General features: G+C 35.1%; 2 protein-coding genes across 4 annotated transcripts; both read left to right on the top strand.

The window, feature by feature from the left end:
* The first annotated feature begins 6708 nt into the window (after positions 1-6708).
* On the top strand, positions 6709-9216 carry LOC130973493 (protein ABA DEFICIENT 4, chloroplastic). 3 transcript variants are annotated; one of them, XM_057898047.1, is made up of 7 exons: positions 6709-6939; positions 7020-7146; positions 7881-8103; positions 8240-8340; positions 8436-8564; positions 8663-8751; positions 8851-9215. In XM_057898047.1, exons 2-7 carry the CDS (start codon positions 7102-7104, stop codon positions 8996-8998), a joined length of 735 nt encoding a protein of 244 aa, XP_057754030.1. In that variant the 5' UTR covers positions 6709-6939; positions 7020-7101; the 3' UTR covers positions 8999-9215. The 3 variants fall into 3 exon arrangements, with proteins under 3 accessions (XP_057754030.1, XP_057754029.1, XP_057754032.1); XM_057898049.1 differs by having other exon boundaries at positions 6748-6939; positions 7051-7146; positions 8851-9216; XM_057898046.1 differs by having other exon boundaries at positions 6747-7146.
* Positions 9217-10903: 1687 nt separating this feature from the next.
* Positions 10904-13506, top strand: LOC130973591 (uncharacterized). The gene is made up of 8 exons (XM_057898201.1): positions 10904-11268; positions 11347-11394; positions 11777-11839; positions 11944-12048; positions 12173-12322; positions 12439-12542; positions 12854-12965; positions 13177-13506. The coding sequence occupies exons 1-8, from the start codon at positions 10999-11001 to the stop codon at positions 13282-13284; spliced, it is 960 nt and encodes a 319-aa protein (XP_057754184.1). The 5' UTR covers positions 10904-10998; the 3' UTR covers positions 13285-13506.
* Positions 13507-13871: the final 365 nt, after the last annotated feature.

Genomic DNA, 13871 nt, shown 5'->3' with positions numbered 1-13871 from the left:
GGCTAGACTTTATTGGGCGTTCCATATTGCCCACTAGCAACCGTTCTGAGGTCACCATCAAGAGAGCAGTGATGATTCACTGCATTATGCTTGGAAAAGAAGTGGAGGTTCATCATGTGATTGCTTGTGAGATCTACACCATTGCAAATAAGAATTCCACTGAGGCCAAACTGGCTTACCCAAGCTTGATTTCCTTGCTCTGTAAAGAGGCTGGGGTGAAGATGGGAGTAGATGAGTTCATACCCATTGAACACCCAATCACCAAGAAGTCAATGGAAGGACAAGTGCAAGACAACTCCATCAAAAGGAGGGCGCATGAGTTCCTCCCTGAACTCCCTGAAATTGGCTACTGGGCCAACCTAGAAGCATCTATTAACAAGCTGCAAGAGAAGCAGGGGCGTGAACTCCAAGAGTTGAAACGCCAAAAGCTCTCCTCTCAAGCTGAGGGAGCATCCACTTCTCAAAATCAAGGTTGTTGAGTCCTAACTTTGTGAAAACCTCTATCATTAGGAGCCTATTTTTTTCATTTTTCTTGTCTTATTTTTATTTTCTAGTCTCATTCTATATCTATTTCTGAGTCTTGTTTTTAATTCATAATTAAAAAAAATTAAAGTTATGCCTTAAAGTTATGAATGTCCTATGAATCCATCACCTCTCTTAAAAGAAAAATGCTTTAATCACAAAAGAACAAGAAGTACAGGGTTTCAAAATTTATCTCTGAAACTAGTTGAATTAGTTTGATGTGGTGACAATACTTTTTGTTTTCTGAATGAATGCTTGAACAGTGCATATGTCTTTTGAATTTGTAGTTCTAAGAATGTTAAAATTATTGGCTCTTGAAAGAATGAGGAGAAAGAGAACTGTTATTGAGGATCTGAAAAATCATCAAATTGATTCTTGAAGCAAGAAAAAGCAGTGAATACAAAAAAAAAAAAATTCGAAAAAAAAAAGAAAAGAAAAAGAAAAAGAAAAGAAATAGAGTTGTGATCCAAGGCAACAAGAGTGTGCTTAAGAACCCTGGACACCTCTAATTGGGGACTTTAGCAAAGCTGAGTCACAATCTAAAAGGGTTCACCCAATTATGTGTCTGTGGCATGTATGTATCCGGTGGTAATACTGGAAGACAGAGTGCTTTGGGCCACAGCCAAGACTCATATATTAGCTATGTTCAAGAATCATTATACTTAACTAGGAGAATCAATAACATTATCTGAGTTCTGAGTTCTTATAGATGCCAATCATTCTGAACTTCAAAGGATAGAGTGAGATGCCAAAACTGTTCGAAGGCAAAAAGCTACTAGTCCCGCTCATCTAATTGGAGCTATGTTTCTTTGATAATTTGGAGTCTATAGTATATTCTCTTCTTTTTATCCTATTTTGATTTTCAGTTGCTTGGGGACAAGCAACAATTTAAGTTTGGTGTTGTGATGAGCGGACAATTTGTATGCTTTTTGGCATTGTTTTTAGTATGTTTTTAGTATCTTTTAGTTAGTTTTTAGTATATTTTTATTAGTTTTTAATTAAAATTCACTTTTCTGGACTTTACTATGAGTTTGTGTGTTTTTCTGTGATTTCAGGTATTTTCTGACTGAAATTGAAGGTTCTGAGCAAAAATCTGATCCAGAGACTGAAAAGGACTGCAGATGCTGTTGGATTCTGACCTCCCTGCACTCGAAGCGGATTTTCTGGAGCTACAGAAGCCCAATTGGCGCGCTCTCAACGGCGTTGGAAAGTAGACATCCAGGGCTTTCCAGCAATATATAATAGTCTATACTTTGCCCAAGATTTGATGGCCCAAACCGGCGCTCAAAGTCACCTACAGAAATTCCAGCGTTAAACGCCGGAACTGGCATAAAAATTGGAGTTAAACGCCCAAACTGGCATGAAAGCTGGCGTTTAACTCCAGAAAACGTCTCTACACATAAAAGCTTCAATGCTCAGCCCAAGCACACACCAAGTGGGCCCGGAAGTGGATTTTTCTGTCATTTACTCATTTCTGTAAACCTTAGGATACTAGTTTACTACTTATAGGACCTTTTGACATTGTATCTGTACGGAATGCGACCTTATGATTTTGTACACGTTTACTTCCACAGTATGAGTCTCTAAACCCCATGGTTGGGGGTGAGGAGCTCTGCTGTGTCTTGATGGATTAATGCAATTACTACTGTTTCTTATTCAATCATGCTTGCTTCCATTCTAAGATAATACTTGTTCTTAATCCGGATGAATATGATGATCCGTGACAATCATCATCATTCTCAACCATGAACATGTGCCTGACAACCACCTCTGTTCTATCTTAGATTGAGTAGTTATCTCTTGGGTTCTTTAATCGGAATCTTCGTGGTATAGGCAGGATCTGATGGCAGCATTCAAGAGAATCCGGAAGGTCTAAACCTTGTCTGTGGTATTCTGAGTAGGATTCAATGATTGAATGACTGTGACGTGCTTCAAACCTGTAACCTACTGGGCGTTAGTGACAGACGCAAAAGAGTGATTCTATTCCGGTAGGGGAGGGAACCAAACCGGTGATTGGCAGTACTGTGACAGAGTGCGTGCATTAGCTTTCACTGCGCGGATGGGAGGTAGCCATTGACAACAGTGAAACCCTACACGAGCTTGCCATGGAAGGAGACTTGCGTGTTTGATGAAGAAGACAGTAGAAAGGCAGAGATTCAGAAGATGGAGCATCTCCAAACCTCAACCTATTCTCCATTACTGCAAAACAAGTAACCATTTCATGTTCTTTTGCTTTTCCCAATCAATCCTGATAATTTCTGATCTCCTGACTAAGATTTACAAGATAACCATAGCTTGCTTCAAGCCGACAATCTCCGTGGGATCGACCCTTGCTCACGCAAGGTATTACTTGGACGACCCAGTGCACTTGCTGGTTAGTTGTGCGGGATTGCAAAAGTGTTATTGCAATTTCGTGCACCAAGTTGCGACTTTTGAGGGAGGATTCCAACTGTAAGAGCTTTCTTTCTAACTCTTTTCATCGTTCCATCTCCTCTTTTAGGCTCTTTTCAGTTTCCTTTTGTCGCTCTCGCTCCTGCTCTAATTGCTCCAGGCGGCTGTGGACTAATCCCATGAGTTCAGTTACATGGGGTGGTCCTTCTTTTTCTGATTCGCGCCCTTCTGAGGAGTTCACCTTCGGATTCTTTATTCCGGAAGTGCCTTCCCTGTGTTGATTATCGATTTCTTGATGGAGGGTGAGGTCCACATCGTTGTTGCCTGTGTCCAGATTCTCTTGTTCAGAATCTGTCTCCACATGGCCTTCTTCGTGGGATCTTTCTGCCATCGTTGGATGATCTCTCAGGTCTCCGGCAACGGCGCCAATGTTACGATGGGTAACCGGAGATTAATGAGATGGATGGCTTTGGTTGGCCCAATCGTCCGCGTATGGTGGCCTCCGTGCTGGTTTGCACGTTGGAGCCTCCTTCCTGCTTGTGCTCGTGAGTGAATGGGGGGGTGGTACCTGCAAAGACACTCCGATGCCTAAGTTAGCAAGGGTGTGAGCAGGTCTAGAGAGTATTGGGCTTAGAGATACCTGAGGGGTGTCAGTGTATTTGTAGTGGTGAGCCAATAACCACCGTTGGAGTAGTGCCACATTTTTAGGGTGTTAACCGTCCCATTATCTTAGGGAGGTTAAGATATGGCTTGATTAACGTAGTTAGAGAGATTTTAGGGGCAGTTACTCATTTGAATGAGTGCTTATCTACCAGCTATTCTCCGTCCCGACTTCTTGGGAGTAAGTCGGGTTTGACACCGACTTCTAAGTGTGAAGGTTGGTGTTTTAGTAAGGCTCGATCCTCTGGACTAGGCCTCTTATTTGGACCTGGGCCTTTATTATTGGGTCAGGGTAGGAACAACTAATAATTAAATCATATTCTTATTATATCAATTTGAATGTTAAATTATATCACTATTATATTAAGAATTTAAAAGTTTTAATCTTTTCAAAGTTATTTTTTCCTTTTAACCACAATATGTTTTTTGACATATTTTTATTTTAGATTATATATTTTATAATTTATGTATATTGGTATTTTAAATATATGTGTATATTATGATAAAAATAAAAAAAATTAAATAAATCTTTAAAAAATGAAATTTTCATAAGAAGAAAAAAGTTGTTGGACCCAAATGACTAACCTCTCTCAAGAAATATTAAATTAAATAAATCTTACAAAAACAATCTTAATAAAAAGAGAAAAAAAATTTATTGGCCCAAATGATTAAATTATATCCAAACAAAAATGAAACACTAACCCTAATATTCATGATTTCAATAAAGTAAAATAATTTTTGTTAGATATATGTTTTGTTCCTACCCTGGCCCAATAATAAAGGCCCAGGTCCAAGTAAAAGGCCTAGTCCAGAGGATTGAGTCTTACTAAACACCAACCTTCACACTTAGAAGTCGGTGTCAAACCCGACTTACTCCCAAGAAGTCGGGACGGAGAATAGTTGGCAGATAAGCACTCATTCAAATGAGTAACTGCCCCTAAAATCTCTCTAACTATTTTAATCAAGCCATATCTTAACCTCCCTAAGATAATGGGACGGTTAACACCCTAAAAATATGGCACTACTCCAACGGTGGTTATTGGCTCACCACTACAAATACACTGACACCCCTCAGGTATCTCTAAGCCCAATACTCTCTAGACCTGCTCACACCCTTGCTAACTTAGGCATCGGAGTGTCTTTGCAGGTACCATCCCCCATTCACTCACGAGCACAAGTCGGAAGGAGGCTCCAACGTGCAAACTAGCTCGGAAGCCACCATCCGCGGACGATTAGGCCAACCAAAGCCATCCATCTTATTAATCTCCGGTTACCCATCGTAACATGTTTAATTAGCAGTGCCATATTATGAATCAAAAGTACTAAACATTACAAGAATTGGAATATTATAGGAGTAATTGCTAAAGTGATAAGCGGCTATTGTTGTTGTTATTATAGCATCTGAGATTGAAGAAAACCAAGTTGCCAACCACTTTAGTTTTAAGAAAATAGTTGCAAGTGACAAGTGTCATTGACTTTTTATACCATCAATGAATGGATATCAGACATAATGAGTGTGATCTTAACTTATTCTTATTATGATGAATCCATTAGCATGCGTCCACACTCATGCATTCAGAATTTGAGATTCTAACACGCGGTATGATTTTTATGCTCTGCCAATGAAAAAAGTAAGCATAGGTATGTATAATATAATGTACTCAAATGAATAATTTGTATCTAGAATAAAAGCTTCATTTTTTTTATAGAACACTCAATGAATAGTTACAACCTGATTTAACTCTTCCTTTGCATCATTGTCATTAAGTACTTTTATTATTACTATATGGACATCAATTAAGCTTGCCTTGTACACAATTCAATATATCCGCCTGTGCTAATTTTTCACAAGATGAGTTTGTCATTAGTTTTACAAATAAATGGTTAAATTAGTCTCTAAAAAATTATTTATTTTTTAAATTTAGTTTCTAAAAAATTTATTTAATTAAATTTGTCTTTAAAAAATTTAAATTAGTTATGTTAGTTCTTTTAATACTTTGTTTATTAATGATGTCAAAATTTACTAATGTGATACATTAAGTGACACTCCAACACGCACTTAGAAATTTTAATTAACTATTAACATAATTAGTTTATGAAATTAGATAAAATCAACCCCAAATTAAAGGATTTCAATACCTCAAAGTGATGGAATAACTAACATGACTAATTTAAAATCTTTAATGAACGAATTTGATTAAAAAAAATCTTTAGAAAATCAATTTAAAGAACAAATAATTTTTTAGGGACTAATTTAACCACTTACTTTTAGTTTTATTTTTGTACAAATATATAGCATAGTGGAGTTTGTTGTAAAATAAATAAATAAATAAGATATAAATTATATATATATATATATATATATATATATATATATATATATCTAATATAAGTAGTATCGTATGTAGAGAGAAAAGAGTATAAGAGAGAAAGAATATCATTATTGATTGTTATTACTGTGTGTATTGTCTTGTACCATATTCTCTATTTATACATGAATATGATTCATATTTTCAACCTTTATTAAATGTAAATTCTTTCTTGGTAACATGAATATTCTTTCGTAAAAAAGATTGAGTCACCCATGATATTAATAGACATCCACATCCTTGGTGCTTATCACAACAGAATTAAAGTTTCATAACTTTTGACGAGATCCTCCACATTCTGGTCGAATTTTTTCTAAAAAATTGTTTCTTTAATCATATATCATCTTCCTTAAACAAATAATGATCTAGTATTTTCTTGTTTTGGATTCTTAGGTTAGGTGGTGAGTTACTGGATTTTCACATGCATGCATAAATTAAATACATATACAAAATATGCAAATTCCAACCACAAAACAATAATTAATTATTGTGACATGTATCAGTATATAGTTCTTGTTTAAATCTCTTATGCCCTACCCCCCTTCAACTTAGTACAATATAATTAACTATATGCTTCCCAGTTTCTTCACATGCAATGTTTTGTACTTAGTAGTTGGTACTTACTTATATTTATATAGGACACGTTTTTGCATTATTAATCTTCTTTCTTTTGATGGGGTAGTGGAATCGCTTTTTGTATAGTACAATTTAAGTGGATTAGGTATTTTTAATCAATTAATACATCATCATCAATGGGTAGATGGATGCAAATGCTTATTAATGCTTTGTGCACTGCACTCCTCAGCCTAAAGTAGTAACAATAATTCACCCAAGAAGTGGTGAAAGAAACACAAACTAGAAAAAAAGGACAAACAAAACCAAAAATGATGGTGCAAGTGGGAGAGTGTTACTAGATTTTATTTTTGGGTTTCTAAGTGAGTGCCCATTTTCCTTGTTTCCTTTCTTTGCCATACAAAGCCAAGTCTTGAGTTAGTGGGTAATTACTCACTATTCCTGTTTTTCCGGTCTCGAATTCAGTGCTGCTTCTTTTTTTCTCTCTTCACTGAGAATTTTCAGTTTCTCTTTTTTATGCTATATATATGAGGAGGTGGCCATTCTTGCTGAATCTCTTATTGGGTCTCTTGCTTTTGCTTCAACCATGTCCTTGTCTTGCTGCTTCTCCCATTCTCCATTGCCATTAAAGGTACAGTTTTTCTTTCTCAAGTTTAGTGCTTGATTTGTTCTTTGGTGCTTCTAGTCTTATATACAGTTTCCCATAAATTTGTTTGCATTGCTTGCTTTTTTCTTTGTTGACTTCTGTGCATTCTTTCCTTAAATGGGTTTTTCCTTTTGGACTTTAGAATCAGTAAGACATTAGTAATGGGAATTTGTGTTTTCTTTGTTCTTTATTTATTCTAATGCTTTCAATAGATTAAAGGGGTCCTTTGGATTGATCTATACTAGGTTTATGTTGATATGGTATTGTTAAAAGGGACTTTTGGTTTCAGAAAGTTGGTTCTGTGTCACAAAAAACACTGAGCTCCCTTTGCTACCTTGGCTAATGGTATAGTAAAAGTATCTCTGTGATGAATCAAATGTTTCTGATTTGGGACAAAATTTGCCCAATTACATGTCTACCTGAAAATTTTGGACACTAGAGACAGGAATAGGGGCATACAACTTCTTTCTTATATGTGTCTCAGTGTTTCTGTATATGCATCTTTTGTATTAAGATACTTACCAAACACTAGTTAATAACAAAATCTATTGTTCAAGGAATAATATGCAAAACCTGATTATTTCACAATGAGGAGAAGGTTAAAGTATAATGGAAGATAAAAGCCAAGTTAATGCGGTTGGTTTATACTTTCATATTCAAAAATTGGTGTATTTTGATCTCAGGAAGTTGGCTTACAATTGAATCTCTATTTCTTATAGATTAAGCACTTGGGGAAGCCTATTAAACCTTGTGGCACGGTTTGTAAGAGGCAACCTTTTACTGTCATAAGCAATGGTGTTGAGCTTTGTAACAAACGGATTGTGAAAACTAGAGTCAATTTAGTTGGAGATTGGAGTTTCATAAGAGGATCCAGAGTTGTTGCCAAACCAAATGCTACACGATCGGTTCATTATCCGAAAAGCAGCCGAATACAAGCTTCCTGTGATTCTTTCTTTCTGCTACATTTACTGCTGTTCTTAAACTCCCTTTTATTATTACTCAATGTTTGTGTCTTGTACTTTTTCAAATTGATTCAAGCACTCTGCTCAATGCTTGTGTCGCGTGTATTATGTTTCAGGGTTCGACGGATCCCAACTAGTGAGCAGTGTATTTACACTGGGAACAGTTGCAGTGCTCCCATTTTACACACTAATGGTTCTTGCTCCAAAATCTGACCTAGTATGTTTCTTGGTTATCATCACAATTCATCTGCAATGCTTTTGGTTCATGTCATTCATATAATGTTTTGATATCCTTGAATGCGAAAAATGCAGACTAAGCAGTGTATGGAAAGTAACATACCATATGTAGTGCTTGGCATTCTATATGCATATTTGTTGTATCTTTCATGGACTCCAGAGACAGTAAAATTGATTTTTGCAAGTAAATACTTGCTGCCAGAGGTATGTGTGTATATATTCATTCAACAAAATTGAATTTTGATTTTTGCCAGAGTTATATCAGTTGAAAATTGCATTATCTTGTTGTATATTTGGTGCAGCTCTCTAGTATAGGGAAGATGTTTTCTAGTGAATTGACTTTAGCCTCTGCATGGATTCACTTACTGGTTGTTGATCTCTTTGCTGCAAGGTCCTTACATTCTTGGTTCTTATTCCTTCTGATCCAAAATATCTGTCACTGTAATAGTTAAGATTACTCTTCTGATTGTGTATTTGATTCTAATTACAGGCAAGTTTTTGAAGATGGACAACAGAATCAGGTCGAGACTCGGCATTCGGTTTCTTTTTGCTTGTTCTTTTGTCCCATTGGGATTCTTGCCCATGTAATCACAAAAGCAATGACCAAAACCAGCAGAAAAGAGGGGCATGGCTTGTAGATGATGGCACACACATGCATGCAAACATAGATTTCATGTGAATTTCACAAGTCTTGTATGAGTTGAACTGCAAAATTTTATGGCCATTTCTGCTTCAATCCAAATCAAAAGTGTGTAATTTACCAATTCAATAATCTCATATGGAAATCTGCCATTCACAGATAATACTACATGTTAAAGAATTCATGAAAGAAACTTCAAACAAAATTGATTCATGAGAATTAATACAAGGAATTATAGGAACCTCTAACAAGGTGAGGCTATGCTTCATTATTTAGAAACAAATTAAACCAGCAATGACATATGTGCTACATTTATTGAATTAGCCAAGCTTAAATGTAGATAACTATTTCATTTCTAGACACATCCTTTTAGAAATTATGAGAAGTTAATGATCAATATGGAAATTAGAAAGCAAAATTAGAAGATAAATTCAACAAATAAAATGTTTCTTTTAGTTCATACGAAAAGAACAGGTTTAGTGATTAAAATGACCCCTAAAATTATGTGCGCGCTGCAATTTGTCATGGAAAAGTCCATTTAAGAAGTATTATCTCGTGATTGCTTAAGAACTATTTTGATTAACTATTAATCAAAAAGAAAACATGAAATGATAAACACTAGATTGATATTTGAATTTGCAGAAAACATTTTGGTTCAAAGTGAAAAATGGGTAATAGCATTTAGTAAATATCCCCCATATTTAAGACTCTGAGTCAAGCTAGACCAAACTTAAACTCAATTCATAAAAATTGAGCTTAGCTTATGACTCAACTTATTAACAGTCGAACTTATTTCTTAAACTCAAACTTGACTTATTAAAAGCTCATGAGCCGACTCGAACTCACGAGCTGACTTAAATAACATGAACATAATTTATAATTGTATATCAATAAATTATATATTGCTTATGTCCTACATCAAAATCATATAAAAAATAATTATAAAACTTTAAATAAGAACATTAATATATATAAAATTAGAATAAAACTCTACATCCAAGCAAAATACTTAACCAAGTCTAACCAAGTTGTTATAACAACTTTTTAAATCATGCGCCTTGGTTGCGTCTTCTTTTTTTTTCTTTTCCTTTTTTGTTATCGTCATCACCAATAACACCAACATTTTGCTAACATCTTTATTAGTTCTGATTTTCTCTGATGCCATCATAAAATAATTTCGGTTCATTTGTGTGTTAATTGAGGTTCATTTGATGCTGCTGGTAAGTATTGACCAAATTTTTTATTCTTTAAATAATTTTTTAACTATTTGTTCAAATTTGAATAAAATTCGCTTCATATGTGAATTGAGTTAGAATTTACTCGATACTACTTTTAAGTATTCACCAAATCTGTTATTCTTTAAGAAATTTGATTCATATTTTACTTTAATTGAATTCATGTGCATACAGAAATGAATTGAAATGTGTTTTTTTTTGCTGATTGGATATTTATCACTTTTTGTTTAAATTTGAACTGAATTCGGTTCATTTATGAATTGAGTTAGGTTCACTTGATACTACTGATAAATATTTACCAAATCTGAATCAATTTCAGTTCATTTATGAATCCAAATGAACAAGAAAAAAAACACAGCAACAAAAGCAACATTAAAAGAATGACGATGAAGAGAAAATACGCAAAGAAAAAGAAGAAATGCGAAAAAAAAAAAAAGAGAAAGAAGCAACAAAAGTGTTTTTTTTAGTTTAGATGTGATTAGTTAAACTTAGATACAAAATTATTTTGATATATAATTAAAATTATATATTACAATTTTTATGTGTAATTAAGTCGGCTCACAAAGAATTAAACTTTTTCAAACTCAAACTCAAATTATTTAATTTATGAACTCAATTTGAGGATCGACTCACCAGCTTACTAGCTTGGCCTTTAACTAGTCGAGCTGGCTTCACCCCTTCCAAGTTCATATCAATGACTATTTAGTCTTCGTTAAAATGATTACTGTATGCTTCATCAGTTTTGTTGCTTCTTTCTCTGTTTATGGCTCCTCAACTGCTAACGCCACCAACTCGCTCTCGACTCGCCCGAGTCACGCGGTGCCTTCTCACTCGCCACCGCCACCGCCACCACCGCCGGTTGTCGACAAATGCAACAACAGAAAGAAGTAAAAAAACAAAAGGTACTTCCTTTTCAGGAAATGAAATAAAGCTGCCAGCGGCACTGCGAGACAAGAATGTGGTGCAGCTCAAGTGCGAGTCCTCCTCTGGTTTTTGCGATGTCTTTCTTGTTGGCACTGTTTATAATTCTCAGGTACATTTCAATCAATCTCTACAATTCCATCCTTGTTATTCTCTTTTTCCCCTTTCAATTTTGTTCCATTGGTTGCAGAGATCACGCGAACAAGTTAAAAGAATAATCGGCCACTTGAAACCACAGGTTACGTTATGTACCTCAGTTCTTGAAATCATTATTCATTGTTTTTGGGATTTAATTTTCATCTACTCACTGTGTAAATGAGTTTTAGGATTTAAGGTTTAGATAAATATTCAATGGCGTATTAGATTAAACCCTAAAGTAATTCATGAGATTGGCCGCCAGCACTGAATAGTACATGAGATCCCAATTGCCCTAATTACATCCCTAAGGCGTGCACCACGTTCGTCCCTATTGGTGTGATCAGTCATCTCAGGACGTAATCGGTGCAATTGGAATCTTCAGGCTATGGTCGATTTCAAGGACCACCTTGAAGTTTAACTCGGCATATTAGCAAAAGTCACTAATTTTGAAATTATTATTTTGTATTGGTTTTTTCCTGCAGGCTGTGCTTTTAGGATTATGCCAAAGTGGCTCAGCAGTGCTTTATCCTCCAATTGATACAAGGGTTTAGATTTTTCTGTCTATTAGGGTTAGAACTTTCAAGTTTCAATTTTAGTTTGATATTATCCTTAATAGCTTCATCATATTTGCATTCAAAATTTTTGACAGCCTGGTAAACAACCTGAGGTTGGTCCTGTTAGCGAATTTCGAGTGGCATTTGAAGAAGCAAGAAAGTATGGTGGCAAAGTGTATCTTGGCGATCGCCATGAAAAGGTTAGATGAATTTTTATATTCAAGTATGTTTACTGCTGCTGCATGAAATCTTGTTGTGCATTCAACGAGATGTGAATGAATACAGTGGTTAAGGTTAATAATTTCTATGCAACGGTTGTGACAGATTACCATGGCCAGAGTCATCAGAAAGATTACATTTTTGGACTTCATAAAACTATGTTCTCTTCCCTTCAAAGACGTTCCCCACTTAAGGAAGCTTCTTGAAACTTTTCCTATAGATCGCTCAAGCATCATGCAGAGTTTTCCCAAATTGGTAAGCTAAGCTTCAGAATCCTTGCATAATTGTGGAATGAATTGGTTGTTATATTATATATTACTTCTAAAGGAATTCCTTCTTGTTTGGTTCTAATTTCGGATTGCTTTCTTCAGAGACAGGTAATTGAACACATGGAAGGAGAAGGTATTAATCAGGAAATACGTGAGTTTAAGGTGCTTACGGTTTTGCAGGAGACTGTTCTACATGAACGAGATCAGTAAGATGTCTCTAACTTACCTTACTCTCTGAGAAAATAAATCTAAGCGTTTTCTTATTGTTTTTTCTCATCCAAAATATTCTAAATAGTAGCGGATTAAAAATGTGGCCAGCGATGATGGAATTCTAGACCATTTGGTCAAAGAGTCTATGTTTGTTATGAATCCTCTCTCTCAACAGCATAAATAATTAGGCAGAATCACATGAATGATTTTATATCTAACTGCGTCCAATTTGTCTTTGTTATGCATTTACTATGATGTGTATGCAGTATCAACAATTTTTTATTCATTTTCCCTTTCAAAAATTCAGATACATGTCTCGCTCACTACTAGAAGTGGCTAAGAAGAATAACTGTGTTGTTGCTGTTGTTGGAAAGGGGCATTTACCAGGAATAAAGAAGCATTGGCAGCAAGATATATCGGTTAGGAACATTTCTCACGTTTCAATTATCTGCAGCTTTCCATGCATGAGATTATGCAGCTTGTTAACTTCAAACCATTTATATTAAATCCATTCGTTCCATGATTCTTTTTTCACTTTAAAAATTTGGTACATTCATAACTCATTATATCTGCATTCTAAAGTATGATAGGAGGTTTTATAAATGCAATTTGGTTTTACTTTTTTGTTAGGTGGCGCCTCTCCTCCAAGTTCCACCTTCCAAACATACTATCATGAAGTTGTGTATCTCTGTTAGTGTTGTCATGGTTGGGGTATCCATGATTGGGAGATATCTTTGAATCAAAATATGACTTGCCAAGTGGAGATTTTTCTGATCATGATTGTGTTTACGCTTTCTAACTTGAAATGAACTTGTAAAGTGTAATAGACAAACATGGGATGATTATCCTAATATGAGAAGAAAGCCTAGAGTTCATATTTCAAAATCTAGTGCTCTGCCTCATGCAAACATTTTTTGGGATTTAATTTAATCATACAAAATGAAAATATACAGTTTTCCATGGCTTTTCTCCATTCTCAAACTGTTGCTGTCGTTCTGTGCATATTTGTGTAACATTGAAATGAGAACACTAGATTTCTCCATTCATCACCATTATAGAGAGTTAATACTCAAAATGGCCCTGAAATTTGACTCGATGCAATTTAGTCTTCAAATTTTCAATTGACTTAAATTGTATCCTGAAATTTTGATCTGTGCCTCAATTTGGCCCTTCCGTCGTTTTTCGTCACTGGAAAGCTGACCTGGAAAATTTCAGAGATCATTTTGAGTATTAACTTGTTTTAATTTTACCCCTACCATCAAATTTTTAACAGTCAACATATGGTCAACAAATTTTTTTCCAGTTTTACCCTTCTTTTATACCTA

Source organism: Arachis stenosperma, chromosome 4 (assembly GCF_014773155.1).
Source record: "Arachis stenosperma cultivar V10309 chromosome 4, arast.V10309.gnm1.PFL2, whole genome shotgun sequence".
NCBI lineage: Eukaryota > Viridiplantae > Streptophyta > Magnoliopsida > Fabales > Fabaceae > Arachis > Arachis stenosperma.
This window is presented reverse-complemented; position numbering and strand designations above follow the sequence as displayed.

What these genes read in the sequence shown, in the direction of transcription:
- LOC130973493 (XM_057898049.1), top strand. Translation starts at nt 7,102, where the DNA reads ATGTCCTTGTCTTGCTGCTTCTCCCATTCTCCATTGCCATTAAAG. An exon ending in ATTCTCCATTGCCATTAAAG is followed by an intron (nt 7,147 to 7,880) that starts GTACAGTTTTTC and finishes TATTTCTTATAG; the next exon opens with ATTAAGCACTTGGGGAAGCC. An exon ending in CAGCCGAATACAAGCTTCCT is followed by an intron (nt 8,104 to 8,239) that starts GTGATTCTTTCT and finishes ATTATGTTTCAG; the next exon opens with GGTTCGACGGATCCCAACTA.
- LOC130973591 (XM_057898201.1), top strand. Translation starts at nt 10,999, where the DNA reads ATGGCTCCTCAACTGCTAACGCCACCAACTCGCTCTCGACTCGCCCGA. An exon ending in TCGGCCACTTGAAACCACAG is followed by an intron (nt 11,395 to 11,776) that starts GTTACGTTATGT and finishes TTTTTCCTGCAG; the next exon opens with GCTGTGCTTTTAGGATTATG. An exon ending in TTGGCGATCGCCATGAAAAG is followed by an intron (nt 12,049 to 12,172) that starts GTTAGATGAATT and finishes CGGTTGTGACAG; the next exon opens with ATTACCATGGCCAGAGTCAT.